Raw genomic sequence first — 14,764 nt, forward strand, 5'->3', positions numbered from 1 at the left:
GTCAAGAAGATATGCAACAATATAAGTAATGCAAAGAGCATTTAAATGAAGTCCAGTGACTGTGTGTCATTTCACTTTCATGTGGGGTGAATCATATTTGACTTCTGAGGATTTTGCCAATAATGTCACATGGTTCTTGGAAAGAAAGTGCCACAAACTTATCTCTGAGAAATGTTGAAATCCGAATGCATTTAATTTCTCATATGTCTCCACATAAATAATGACGAAACACCAACTTTCCTAAATCCAACTCTTTCCTGGTGTGAAGACAGTGCTGTTTCTCAGAGATCCATCAAGCCACACACATGTGCGCAGACACGGTGCCAGTTCAAATCCGTGCTTCGCTGTCTATTAGTCAGAACTGTCTTTCTTTTACACAGTGAGTCAAAGGATGTGAGCTAGCCTGAAAAGCAACAGCTGGGGACGTAGGGAAGACGACCATGATCCGAAACAGACGAGAACTTGGAAACGTCCAGTGACTCAACAGCACTCATGATCTTTTTTTTTTTAGGATTTCAATTAAAAATCCAGATATCTGACTTTGAGAAAGAAAATGTTGAAAACCAAATTACAAACCAAGAAACTTCTCGTTTTATATCCTCTGCACGTCTCTCGGGGACAGTACCGGGAATTCATGTTTGAAAATTGCTAGCAAAAGTGGATCCACGTTAGCACATCAGGGCAGAGGTTGACCTGAGGCTCACACACAGTAGAACCACAGCGGGGGGGACAAAACACACACATATTACAACATTTTCCCAAGTAACACTGAATTACCAACTACTCCTATACTGTCTTTTGTAATGACACGGACATCGAGTGTGCAGACAAATGGATTTGTTCTTGGGCCATTATCTCAGGCTGAAAATAAATCACTTCATTAGCTGAGTTGCTGGAGCAGCAGAAGATCCACACAGGGACAGAAAAGGGAGGCAAGAATAAATGTGGCAGAAGTAAACTCGACTCAAACAGCAAAACGAAATTAGAATCGCAAGACTGGAAATACATTAAAAAAGCATGTATGCTGTGTGTGCAAACTCTAACAGAGCTCAACATATCTATATATATATATATATACATATACTATGATATGTACTGCTGCCTGTGTATTTCCACTGAGCCGAACTGAAAGATTGTGGGAAAGACTGTACGTGCTCTGCAGCCAAATATACGTGGACATTGTTTAAACTGCTGCCTGTCTGAGAAGTCCACCCACAACTGGATAGTGTTAAAAAGACCTTGAGAGATCCAAAACAATGATCCAACACATCTGCACATATGGCTCATAATGTAAATGATTTGTCCTGCATACTCCAGTTTATATGAACCTTGTCTGAAGGCTGGAACGCCTCCAGAGATTCTGCCGGTGACGCATAAAAGACAACATTTATTACAGCTGCAAGAAGGGAGAACCTCACACTCCCCAGCGCAGAGAAACACTTTAATACACAAAAGAAATGACGGGAGAATCGACTCTGCAGACACAAAGGACATTTGGTTTTTACAGATACATAGTTTGAGGCTCTGCAGACAAGACCATACATCTTCAGCATTGGCCGTCTTCCTGCGGTACTGTCTAAATCCTCCCTGTCTGCAAACACAACAGATTCGCTGACTAGGAGAAACCACTGATCATGAAAAAGGATAAGAATGAATGTTGGAATGTTACATTTTACAGTCTGAGTTGCTGAACAAACAGACTCTTACAAGTCAACATGATTTATGATGTCACTGCCACCGTCCAGTCACTGGGCACGCTGGGTCATCGGGGGTTTTTTTGGGCTTGGAGCAGAGTGCTTTTGGGAGATCGTTGCAAAGTATGGTGTCTGGATATATATTATTTGAACATTACAAATCATTTTCATAGGGGATTTTTGATCATGTTAAATTGTTGAACTGAGTGTTGCAGAATTTTCAGAAGACATACAATACTGTCGTGCACTTCTTTATTTATTTGCATCACAAGGATCGAAACAGCAGCAACAAAAAACAATTCTCCGGGCAGATAATATGGCCGACATCTTCACATTGAAAATTTGACATCGGGGAAACATTGTCCATCAACTTTGACTGTGTTTGACCACCAAGCATCATGATGTAAACACAGACTGCACCTCCTCTCGTCCCACCAGAGTCCTGCTGTCCGCCCGTCAAGCGCAGCGCGATCCTGGATGAACGATGGATCCAGGTCTCTGTGAAGATGTGGGCTCAACAGTCACCGACCTCCCGCTGCCTTCAGCCATCTTCTGCTCCCGCCACCGGACATCAGCCAGCAGCATGCTGGGTAGTGGAGTAGCCTCAGGTGGTCCTAGCTGGGTTAGCTTAGCTTCCATCTCGCCTCTCCTCTCTGGGGCAGTTTGGTGGCGTTAGGGTCGGCCGTGGAGCGGTGATCGTCTCAAAGTCCGCTGCACTTAATCCCAACGCTTCCTTTTCAGATGTTGATGAATGTGTTCTATCAAATGCCTTTAGTGATGAACACGGAAAAAACTGAACAAATGAAGAGAAAAATGTAGCGAAATTCATGAGCTAGCGGCAACAAAAGTCTTGTTAAAAGACAATCTTGTGATAATGATGATACGACACTGACTCTAGAGTAACACATAACAATCATCTGGTGGATTGATTATGACTGAGTTCAGGCCTTATCCAGCATTTGTAGCTGTACCTACGAAAAAGAATGTGCTGTAATTCGTACACACAAACAATGAATAAGTTCATAATTTTTAGACGCACTCTCATTATTTAGTTTCCCAATATAATGACATACAGATTTGATTTTTATCACAGTGGCAGCAATGGGCTTCCTGATCATCACCTGCCAGCACAGCTGTCCCTCATTCCCTGTCATCAGGCACTTGTATACCTGCCCTTTGTCAGGTTGTTTAAACTGCCATGACACCTGTTTCATCCATCTGCTCCCTTTCTGCCTGCTTGTTTGCAGGTTTTGATCTCTGCCTGTTTTATCCTCGTGCCTGCTCCCATTTGGACTCGTTTACCTTTTGCCGACAGCCAACTGAACAGAAACCAAGTAAACCCCACTTTCATTTCGCCTGCTCTGCCTCTCTGTTCTGCTGTTTGACACACAAACACCTACGACAAATGGATCCTTTAATGAGCATGCTCTGAAAAACATAGATGAACAAGGCGTCCAATAACGTATTAGAGTTCAGTCCAGAAGTCGGCCTCAGTTGGTCCCAGAAAAAGTCAAATCAACTCTCTTTTATAATCACAGGAAGCATTCTCTGAGCTGAATCACTTTTGAGTCTAGCTCAGTTTGGGGAGCAGAGGTTTGCCAAACTGGGATCCGATCCCAGCTTGGTCAATTTAGCTCAACATTGGAGGCACTTTATCGCAAATTAAGTTGTAAAATGTTTGTGTGTATTGTACAGAATTTCATCCAATTTCCAAACCGAGGGAATACTTCAGCAGCAGAAGACTTGTTTAATGTTGTATCTGTAATGCAACAAGAGGAACATGTGTGAGTCGGAGTTCTCCTCTTCAAAATGATTTAATGTGAACGTAAACGTGCCACAAAAGAGTGACACGCCCTGAAACCACCATGACTTCATTTCCCTTTTATCTTTTTGTCCGACACCACATTGAAATTCTCTCTGCAGAATAATGTCACAGGGCAGTCACTGTTACACTGTGCTCCTCCGAGCTGCCGCTCTGATCTCTGACAGCATATTCTCGCTCTCGCTCTCTTTATTTTATTTTTTCAGTGGAGTCGGCACTGCAGGTTTCTAATAAAAGTGGAGTTGCACACATGCTGAGGCATCTTATTGCTGTTGGAGTAGAGAAGTGTAATTGTAAAAACCTCAGAGGTGGGAGCTACAGTGACACTGAGACAGACGGCGTCAAATTATGCTCTTTCAATACTTATTATTATTGAGGTTTAGATACAGAGATTAAATGAGCAGTAAAGCATTTCTCCACATCATAAATCAGACTGATGCACATTGCAGACCTTGGTTTATGTAAGACTTATGTAACATAGTCACTCTGTTTATGTATTTTATTTGATCAGAATCAAACTGATTCATTGCCATGGAGTTTGTCTTGGTGTTTTGTGAATTATTCGGAGATCTAACCCTATTTTTTTTTAAAGAAGTTTACCACTTAAAACTGTTTTTGCTCTGCTCCAGATCTGATTCATGCAGGTCACAACCCTGACTGATCGCTCATGCAGTGGAAAAATGAGAGCAGGCCTCCTCGGAGGAGGGTGATGGTGTAACGTCTTGCCGTTTCCACTGGAAAGAATATGCACGTTGAGTGGAATTGTGGTTTTTAGCAAATTAGATCACTCTTGAACGTCTCGAGATATAAGATCTCATTTATTCCTCCCCTGGGGCACTGCTTTTTCGTGACTGTAGCGGCTTAAGCGTACTGGAAAGAGCATAGAATGGCATTTCTTGGATCAACAAATTAAAATGTGTGTTCTGCCTTTTAACACTTTGTTGGGATTCTGTTTCAACACTGGAACACATTTCATCTTTGTTTTCTTTTATTTATTTGTTTTCCCCAAGAAGGTAAAACTATAATCAGTGCATCAATGGGAGAATCTGGACAAAGTATAGGTCTAAACTCAAACAAAAGCTTTTTCGGCTCTCATTACTCAACAGGTGACCGTCACGTGTGTTTCTACTTCCTTTCAACCAAACTAGACTTGTAATTTGAAGCCAGCGGGCGACTGAAGAACAGGTGGTCACTGTGTTTAAAGGAAGTTCACAGAGCATGTTTTTACGTCTTCTGAATTCAGCTACATAGACCAGACATACGCTTTATTTGTACAATTCAAACAAATATGTTGCCTAATATAAAAGTCCAATTCCACATATTGTGCCACATGTCGTCAGGTAGGCTATTCTAAAATGATGTTTCATAAAAACCCTTTGAAATGACAGAGCCGTTGCACTGGATTGAGTTTCAAGATGTATTCACGTGCCCACTTTGTTTGTTTCTCAAAAGGCTGTCCTCATAACTTCTCCAACCATCGAGCTGCGCCACATCGCGACGGTTTACGTGAATCAACACTGGTCTCAGTCAGTGAGGCTTCTCACGGCTCGGCTGCGCCACACTGACGGCAGCTCTTTTTTTAAGAGGCTGTAATTTGAGAGTAGCAGAGAGGTATTATTAGCCAAAAAAAAAAGAAAAAAAGAACCGAAGCGCACTGGAGACGTCCAGATGTTGCGTTCGAGGCACCGAGCGAAGTCGGGAGTATAAACTACAAACTGTTCATACGTTGATACATTTCACCGGCAGTGATGGACGCTGGCAGGCTCGGTTAACAAGAAGAAGTGAGGCTGTTTTAAAAAACACTTTTTTTTCTGTTTGGACAAAGAGGACATTGAGGTAAAAAAAAAACTGCAACAAAGTCTCAACTTAACTGCGCAGTTCTGGACGTTTAAGCCTGATTGAAATGTTTGTGTTGGGGATTAAATAGTCCGACCGGCTGACACTTTCACTGAAACAACGTTTAAAAGTAAAGTGAATTTGGTATTCGTGCGCGTGTTTGGGACAACGTTTAGCACCATGGCTTTTCTTCACTTGCTCCTGTGCGCCGGGATGTTGTCGCTGCCGACGTGCGGAGCCTTTTACCGCGGACCGTTACAACCGGAGATGTCCAACGGCACGTTTCATCACTACTTCGTGCCGGACGGAGACTACGAGGACAACGACGACCCGGAGAAGTGCCAGATGCTTTTCAAGATGACCGACGAGCGAAAGTGCGGTCTCGACGAGGACCAGGACGCGGTGATACGGGACGATTTCACCATCATCAAGCGGCAGATCGAGGACTCGGCCCGGGTGCTGGAGAGCATCGGGAAGAGCATCTCGTACGACCTGGACGGGGAGGACAGCTACGGGAGGTACCTGCGGAGGGAGACGGCGCAGATAAGCGAGGCGTTCACAAACTCGGAGAAGTCGCTGCTGGAGCTGGAGGTGAAATTCAAGCAGAGCCAGGAGAGCGAGCTGAAGGAGGAGCACCGGCTCAACGACGACTTCCTGAGCATGGTGGTGCACACGCGGGACGTCCTGAAGGACACGGTGGACATTTCTCTGGGACTGAAGGACAAGCAAGAGCTGCTGTCTCTGATCATCCGCAGCCACGGCACGAGGCTGAGCAGGCTGAAGAATGAATACATGAAGTTCTGAGAGAAAGTAGTCCCCACACTTTACAGTAGAGGACTATTTTTTTTTTGTGGGTGAGTGTGTGAGTGTGAGAGCACGAGGCAGAGACAGGGGTCAAAAAAAATGAGCAGTCATATCAGGGATTTTTTTTTAAATAAGAAAGTTAAAGGGCCAGTTGTTCCCAACTTTGGTTTCCTCCATTGGGTCAAAAAAAGATACATTTTACTTAAAAAGATACATTTTACTTAAAAAGATACATTTTACTTAAATACTCAGTTCACCCTTTTTGTTGTTGTTGCTGACAAGTATTCAAATCAAACAATCAGATCGGTTTTGTGAGGAAAGATGTTCACTGCACACAACTCGTAGTCATAAGGATGAGCGGTGATGAGCGTTGCAGGTACACTGCTTCACTTTTAAAGGTCAGAAATCAAAACAAAGAAAGTTTGGGATCCACTGCTGTAGCGAGTATGTAACCATGCAGATACGTTCTGGTTGAATATGTCCAGATCATGTGATCTTTACCCAAAGCTCGATTACCAAAAGTGGAAAGACGGCAGCTGCCCCAGGAGGCCCCCAGAAAGGCCCCCCAATACTCACTGCATATTAATTATGTTTTGATAATCTACGCAAGTACAATATCAACTGGATCCCTCGTTGTGATCCGATCTTGCGGTCCTGTTTACAGAGGCCTTATGTATCAGACTGTTTAAGACCTTTATTATTTTAGTTGATATTGTGCTCATGTGGTCCATATTTCCAAACTTAGTTGTGCTCCAGAAGATACAAAATTCCATCTATGTCCATTGGATTAATGGCATGCATCTCTGAGAGGGATAATGCAAATGAAAACCTGGGGAAATAAACCAAAACTATGTCTGTGGCTATAGGAACTGCTAGTGTTAAGAAAGATAAATGTGTTGTTTTGAACTTTTGTAAGAATCTGACAGCTTACTTTTTATGAACGGACAATGAGGAGTGGGCAATATGGATAATATCCTCTTTCACATTCGCTTCAATGACATTTTTACATGATAATATGGTGATACATTTTCTGAAAAAAGACATGAGTCAGCAGATCATTAAAGTGAGAACAGGAACTGTCAGCTTTCATAACACTGCTGTAGTCGGATGAAGGGTTTTCCCCAAAACTCATTCAGTCCCCTGTGACCAAAAAAATATCAAAAATCCGGAGTGAGGAGTGAGTTTTGGAGATTTGACACATGTGGACAGTTTGTCAGTGTCCGTATTCACGAGTGAATGCCATGTGCTTGGTTTATTTTTCACCCAAAAAGTTGGATAAATGAGTTCTGCAGCCGGGACGATCCCGATGAATGTTTCTGAGAATATCAAAGAACGTTTACATCTGGACACCTATGTTGTATTTTAATTTTCTTTTGCTTTATAGGCGAGCAGCACAATTCTTTACTGTCCCGGTGCTAAAGGTTGTGACGTGTTTTTCACAATGCGAGGCCTCTACTGTGCTGCTCTGCACAGGCAGTATAATCTTGGACAAATGTACAGTGTGTTATAAGAAGTAAGCAAATACTGTGAGTGTCAATATCTTTATTACAACAAATAAAACACCCATATATGTATTCATTGTTGATATAAAGTTTTGAAATAGAGCCGCATACATCTATTCTTGTTTAACTTGTTTTAAAGATGTGCGGCGAGATGTAAAGACATTGACGGATAAGACTGCTGGCAGCACTCGTGGACTTCGATGTCGAACACTAATCTGATTGTGTTATCTTCTTAAATAAACAGTTTGTGTTTGAAGTGTCGTTGCATGTTTGTTTTTTTATGGCAGAAATGAACAAATCTATGAGATATTCCCAAGTAAACATGCTATGATTTGGTCTTTCCCACTATTATTGACCTCCTCTAGGAACTAATGATGTAAAAAGTGAGATTAAACCGTTTCCTTATTTTGCTAAGAGTCCCTGTGGAGTGATGACCCTCAGGTTGTAGCACTATAACCACTGGGGCTGCACACTATTACCACATGCTCCACAATGACAAAGTGCTCCTCCGTGTTTGCTTTACAAGGCTTTGAGGTCTGCTGTAGATTATACGGACAGCCGTCCTGTGGGTGCTTTGAAGGATAGAAGACCGGTTGTTGGTATTTACGACAGGCAGAGATGTAAGGAAGGCGTGTTGATGGCGGCGGTGGTGCACCTTACAATCAAGGTGACGTTATTTAGTACTTCGGCCTTTAAAAGGTCACGAATGCAACTGAGTCAAAGGGCTTTACAACGTCACGAGTACCCCCGACTCCGCACTGTGTTGAAGAAAAGTGCCAAACGATGTAAATCATGTAACATTGTGTCGTGTGACGGTTTCGACTTTTGAGCCCACTGATTGCGTTAACGATGAGGCAACACAAAAGACACATGAAGCGCATGTAAAACCTTTAGCCTACATTGTATTTTTTTATTTATTATTTTAACACCTACTAAACACCATTGTGTAACTTCTCAAGGGTACAGCCAGTATCAGACAGAAGTATTGACAAATGATGAACATTAAAATCAGACAGGTTTTCAGCGTTGATCACGTCTCTTTTATTCTGCTGCAAAAAATAAATAAAGTGAAAATACATTCATACTCGATTCCAGCAATATTTGCATTCATGTTTCTCTCTCTCTCTCTCTCTCTCTCTCTCTCTCTCTCTCTCTCTCTCTCTCTCTCTCTCTCTCTCTCTCTCTCTCTCTCTAGGATTACATAAAAGTTTATCTTTGCTCTTTGCTTTACCTTGGGTGACGGTGAGTCGGGTTAATAATTGCAAAATGAAGATGATAAAACCTCTGCTCAGATGTTAGCAGGGGTAGAAGAAGGTTCTGCACATCCACTCGTCAGCTTTCCAGGTACCGGTGGAGGAAAACTGAAAGAGGTACGACCGAACACAGAAAACTTTCACTTAAATTACTTTTAGTATCGATTAATGTGCAGATGAGTTTCTTTATTAATTTAGCAATGTGAGAAAATAATGAAAAATTACAAATATACTTTCTTAGAGCCCAAGCTGGTGTCCTTAAATTCCTTGTTTTATTCAACAATCAGACAAAAACCCAAATATATTCAGTTTACTGTCATATATGACAAACTAAAGCAGCAAATCCTTACATTCCTCCTCACGCCAGTGAATGTAACGCCAGATGTATAACAAACATTGATCTTCAGAATATTAAGAATGTTCTGTTGTCCGACTAACTGATTAATTTACTAAATGATGAAGATTTATATATTTCAGAATATCTTTGTGTTCACTCAGCTGTGGACAAGACTGCAAAGTTCTCTGGGACGTTGAGAAATAATTAGCTTAGAATATATAATATATATGTCCGATTTTTATCCGGCCAAGCGGATCATCTGTTGGTCCACCACTTTTGTCCATGACTGAAATATGTCAACAACTATTGGATGGATGGAGATGAACTTTTGACTTGATCCAGGAGACATTTTGTTCTATTAGATGGGCATTACATTTTAAAGATTCATGTCATATCAGCGTTACTGTAATTATAAGTTCTCTCTCTTTCTCTCATCCACCGAATATGGTGTGAATGTTCCATTTGCTTGCAAAAAAAAAAGCTAATTCAAGGTCCCCAGAGGATAAACTAATGATTTTGGTAATGCCTTTCTCATCTGTACCACCAGCAGGTCGAAGTCTTTCTTATTCAGGATTGGGGTTATTGTTCAACTCAGATGTTCCTTGTGTTTTAACGCTATTTATATAATAATTATATAATGTTATCCTCAAGGCTAAAATGTTATCCTCCCAGATAAGCTGCCAACGGTCGTGCACCCGCGGTGATTATGTCATCCTCGTAGGATCAACCTTTCACTTACTTCCGCTCTCTCTCTCTCTCGCTCTCTCTCTCTCTCTCTCTCTCTCTCTCTCTCTCACACACACACATAGCGGCATCAGTTCGTGGGGAAGAGGAATCCAAAATATATATAAACACAGGTAACGTGAAACACTTTGACAGCTTTTTGATGCCACTTTAATACACGACCGTTAAAAAGCCGGTAAACCCAGCTGTGGCGGAAGGTTAGCCTCTCTTGTCAGCTTTCAATCTGAAAAACTGATAAATATAAGTTACATATACAGCGCATGCGTCAACTAGCTTAAGCTAACAGGTTAGCTCCTGCTTTAGAAAGCTGCTCTTCTTCTCCTTCGCCTCCTTGTTTTATGTGATTTCCGGTCGCAGTTTGAAACAAAACGACTGTTTATTTATCAGTGAAGATGTTGTCAGCACCGCGATGTAATAAGTGAACTACAGTCCGGGTTAACTTGGCTCTTATGTCTCTGTTTTGGTTTTTAATGGATGTCATGTTTGTGTGCCAATATGTGACGTCACATCGTAAATAGCTGTGTTGGTAGTTTTAAGGAAACTTGAATGAAAGGGTTCTTTTTAACGATATACGTCACTAGAGGCTGCTAAATTTAGCTCAACACCTGTGCAAACAAGCACGCTTGAAGACGAAGCGAAGCTAGACCATGTATTGGGTTTAAAAGACTACAGAAATGTGAGTATTTGCAGCTTTTCCTCGTCTCAGTAAGATAGTGACTTGGAATATATTTGGGTTTTGGACTGTTGGTCAGACATGATGACATCACTTTTTCTGATTTAAAAAAACAAACAAAAAAAAACACAACAAACTGTAGACAATTTTATTTATGCAGTCAGTTGCAGCCCTAGTTTTAGTTTTCATCATTTTGGGGGGCTACTATAAGCCACATGGCTCAACAAATCCGTACACAGGTGCAGGATTATTGATCACAGCACACTTTGAATATGTGTTTCTTAAAATAACGCTCCTGTTTTGCACAGCAGCTTTGTCCAGATCTTACCAGCACACAGTCAGCAGACCAGACTTATGTCCGAAAAATACTCCGGTCACAACTTCCCAAAGCCCCCATGAGAAAGCTCACATTTTGAACTGCACCCAATGCTTTTGGTTGTACTGTACAAAACGGAATATTGTTTTGCTACGACTACATTTCACTTCATAATATATACCTTAATATTTATAATGTACCAGCCTTTTTTAGTTAATTTACCTAATTTTATTATGTATTTTATTCCTTTTTGTTTCAAAACCAGCGAAATCATACTTAAATAACTACAACGTGGTTACACCTTTTAAGGATGTATACAGAGAACGGGTGGCTCAGCTGACACGTAACAACAATGGGTGCTCCCAGGAAATGTGGCTCCGCCCTCTCAGCTCGGCAGCTTCTTGACAGGCGCCGAAGGAGTGCCGCTCCCTTGCCGCTGTCCTGACACCTGAGTGTTCCTTTCTCATTAACTACAGTGTTGGAGGCCCTCTCTGATCTGGAGACCTAGTTGGCTGAAATGTGGACGAGTACATTTTCACGTCTCGCCCTGCCCGCCCTGCAGAGGAGCACCTCTGCGACGGCCTGCCATGCTCTGAGGGCTTGTCGTAGACCAGGACGGGCTGCAAGTCCACTACCCTCCTGCCTGACTTCAATGCAGCTTCGCGGGCAGCAGACGCTGGGGTCTGCCTCCCTCGCTCTGGCTCAACACTCGGTGAGGAACGTCCGGGCTCTGCATGAGAAGCGGATGATGGAGGTGGAGTGGGAGGATGGAGGCCACAGTCTGTACCCGTTCACCTGGCTGAGAGACAACTGCCAGTGTCCGCTGTGTACGCTGGACTCCGCTCAGGCCCGGAACCTGTTGATGTCTGATCTTGACATCCACACTGGAGTCGACGTCGTTGAGGTCACCAACGACAACAAGGTAGGCCGCCGCCATTATCAGACTCGTCCGTCAGGGTTCACGTGCTCACTACGACGTTCTATATCAAACTCTGAGGTGAGTTTTTGCAGAAAAGACTTAAGCGAGCAGTAGAGCAGTGAGTGAATGAGTGAAATAACAACTTAATGCTTCATCCACACTCTCTTATCACAGCTTTAGAAAGCACCCTTAGCAACGATCAACAATCAACGTTGTGTTACATAGTGGTCAAATAACCACAGAAAACTGTTCAATCAGCATTCTACTCCTGTTCTACTTCTACGGGTTTGACTCTACGGTCAAGATTTATTGACATGCGAGTTGATAAATCACTTAATTAATCAACAGCAAATTAATCTGCAAATATTTTGATCGTCTATTAGCGGTTTAGGTCACTTTCCAAGAAATAATGTCAAACATTTGACTGTTCCATCTTCTCAAATGGAAGAATCAACGGCCGTTCATCCTCTTGCATCTTGTTTTCATGTAACGTTGTGTAAAAGGTGTCATGAAACTTGTTCCAGTTGACTAATGGCATTTACACTTTGGTTCGACTGTTTGAGGGCAACTGCCTGTTGATGAAGTGCGAGGGTTAGACGAGCTCATTTTGGCAGAAGCACACGTTCATTCGGACCTTCGTGTCCTCCAGATCAACCAGCTCTTGCGTCCTTCAGAGGTCCCTGCAGTGGGACACGGCTATAAACGGATTGCTTTGACACGCTAGTGCTGCCAAGCTACCGTGTGTCTCATTTGCTAATGTCGACCAGAAATGAATGTAATTATGTTTCCTGTATCGAGATTCACTCGCTGATCTAGTATTGTAGCAAACATGTGTTTTAAGGAACAGCAATGTCTTCATGTTGGCTATAGAGAAGATCAGACCGCTGCATGGGCCAAAACAAGCAGTTTAGAAACAGCAGATGGTGGACATACGAAGCCAATCTTTTCATTTGATGTTTTAGATTTTCTTCATTGTCAGGCTGGTTTTGTGGAGTTTTCAGCTCGTCGTGGTTAAATGTTGTGTAACAGTGATACTCGGAGAGGTTGGAAGGAGATGTACGTTTCTGAAATATTATCTTCCTATTACTTTGTTATCGTACTTTATAGGGTTTTTTTCTCATAAAAGACACAATTCAAATGATTAGGAATTAAAAGATTGTATTTTTATGCATTAAAACAAATCTTGTCTTCAGTAGAAGACAAGCCATCGTCCTCTCAATTTAAACACAGACTGGTTGTTTACGATGTGACATTATCAGAGATCGGCGACTAGAAAAGCATAAATTTTACTGAATATTAGTGGACGACGATCATCAGTCCAACTTTATTTCACACTGCCTGCTGCTGCTAGCATTGTTTTTTAAACTTGTGTTGGCTGCTGAATCAGTTAGACATCCTGGATATATCCTTATATTATACCCTTCTGTCTGCTTCTCTCTAAAAATCACTTTTTCCAAGAAAATCGCGAATACTTCTTCACGGAGTGCAGTTAGTGACAGTGTGGGCTCCACGGTAGCTCCGACAGCTTGACGGAGTAGCAGCGAGGGGCGGGGCTTAGCGAAGGGATCAATAAGTGTTCACGTCTCTCAACAGGTGTCCATTGCGTGGCCCGACAAGCACACCAGTGTGTTTGATGCAGAGTGGCTGAAGAAACGCTGCTTCTCTGCTGCTGCCAGACGAGCATTAAAAGAAGAGCTTTTCCTCAACGGTGAGTGCAGCTTTTTATTTTGTCCATCTGAATGTGAAAGCATGAGTCGGCATTTTAGAATTTCATGTAAGGGAATAAATTGAGGACCACACCTGAAATGTAGGTATAGCTTCTGCTAGCTGGAAATCATCACTCCTCTCCCCCCACATGTATTTATAATGTGTAAGTGGTAAGACAGTGGTGCTGTACTAATAAATTAAAAATCAATACACATAATGCAGTCAGACTGCTGACAAAGGGGCCTGTACTGATTGGACTGCACTGGTCTGAAACTAATTAATACTTTCTAATTGATTACCCTGTTATCGATCAAACAGATGGTTTTTATAGGAGGCCATGAATCACAACGCAGCTGTCTTAGAATTAACAGGATGAACAAACACTCATGATTTACCGCATTTCTGAGAACAGTAATTTCAAGACATGAAAAACAAACAAGCAGGCCGTTGAAGCTCGTCACGCACAACACTTTCCATACGGTCATGCTTTCACAGTTACGAACATTATATTTCACTCTGGATACACTTGTGATTGACAGGTCGCTACGCCGCTTCGTCCGGTCCGGGAGTTGTCCGTGTTTTCAGTTGACGAAAGTTAATTGTAACATTTTGGTCACCAAAAAATGTTTTTCCAGCGCTCTGTTCTAACTATAGCTCTATCGTATGGTGTCACTTTTGGTTGCAAATTTATAATAAAAAAATAAAAAAAAGAGAGACGGCCGAAGTAATAGAAAAAAACTCTCCTTTCCGCACATTTTCTTACTCGGTACCATAACAGGGTTGTTGAGGAAGGTTTTTTTTTTTCTTCTTCTAAAGACCGGAAAGAGAACTCATTTTACAGCACATTTACAATGACCCAGTACGTTTTACAGTCTGCCAGACAGCAGAGCAGAACGTTAAGCCGTGGAACAAGCGGGGGATGGACTGTAGTCGGGATTGTGAGTGTGTGTACACACACACACACACACACACACACACGTGGTCCTGAAGGACCCACAGGGCTGAGTGGCTCCTGCTCGGTTCCAGACTGATTAGACTAATGTGTGTGTGTGTGTGTGTGTTGCAGAACCTTTCCATTCATGTTGAAGTGTAAACAGATCCCCCTCATAAGAATTTACAGACAGATAGTCATTATATGGAGTCGATTATCGGAGCCA

General features: G+C 42.3%; 2 protein-coding genes across 3 annotated transcripts in view; both read left to right on the forward strand.

The window, feature by feature from the left end:
- Positions 1–5,106: 5,106 nt before the first annotated feature.
- On the forward strand, positions 5,107–7,914 carry fibinb (fin bud initiation factor b). The gene has a single exon (XM_079287153.1). The coding sequence runs from the start codon at positions 5,533–5,535 to the stop codon at positions 6,154–6,156; it is 624 nt and encodes a 207-aa protein (XP_079143279.1). The 5' UTR covers positions 5,107–5,532; the 3' UTR covers positions 6,157–7,914.
- Positions 7,915–8,932: 1,018 nt separating this feature from the next.
- Positions 8,933–14,764, forward strand: part of bbox1 (butyrobetaine (gamma), 2-oxoglutarate dioxygenase (gamma-butyrobetaine hydroxylase) 1) — a 14,846-nt gene continuing 9,014 nt past the window's right edge. Inside the window, exons 1-3 of one of the 2 annotated variants that reach the window (XM_079284316.1) lie at positions 8,933–9,028; positions 11,458–11,903; positions 13,494–13,608. In XM_079284316.1, the coding sequence (XP_079140442.1) occupies positions 11,499–11,903; positions 13,494–13,608 (520 nt within the window). In that variant the 5' untranslated portion in view covers positions 8,933–9,028; positions 11,458–11,498. Of the gene's footprint in view, positions 9,029–10,040; positions 10,106–11,457; positions 11,904–13,493; positions 13,609–14,764 lie in introns of those variants that run through there. The other variant, XM_079284315.1, reaches the window with a different exon arrangement.

This window comes from Melanostigma gelatinosum, assembly GCF_949748355.1.
Source record: "Melanostigma gelatinosum genome assembly, chromosome: 2".
Taxonomy (NCBI): domain Eukaryota; kingdom Metazoa; phylum Chordata; class Actinopteri; order Perciformes; family Zoarcidae; genus Melanostigma; species Melanostigma gelatinosum.

What these genes read in the sequence shown, in the direction of transcription:
- fibinb (XM_079287153.1), top strand. Translation starts at nt 5,533, where the DNA reads ATGGCTTTTCTTCACTTGCTCCTGTGCGCCGGGATGTTGTCGCTGCCG.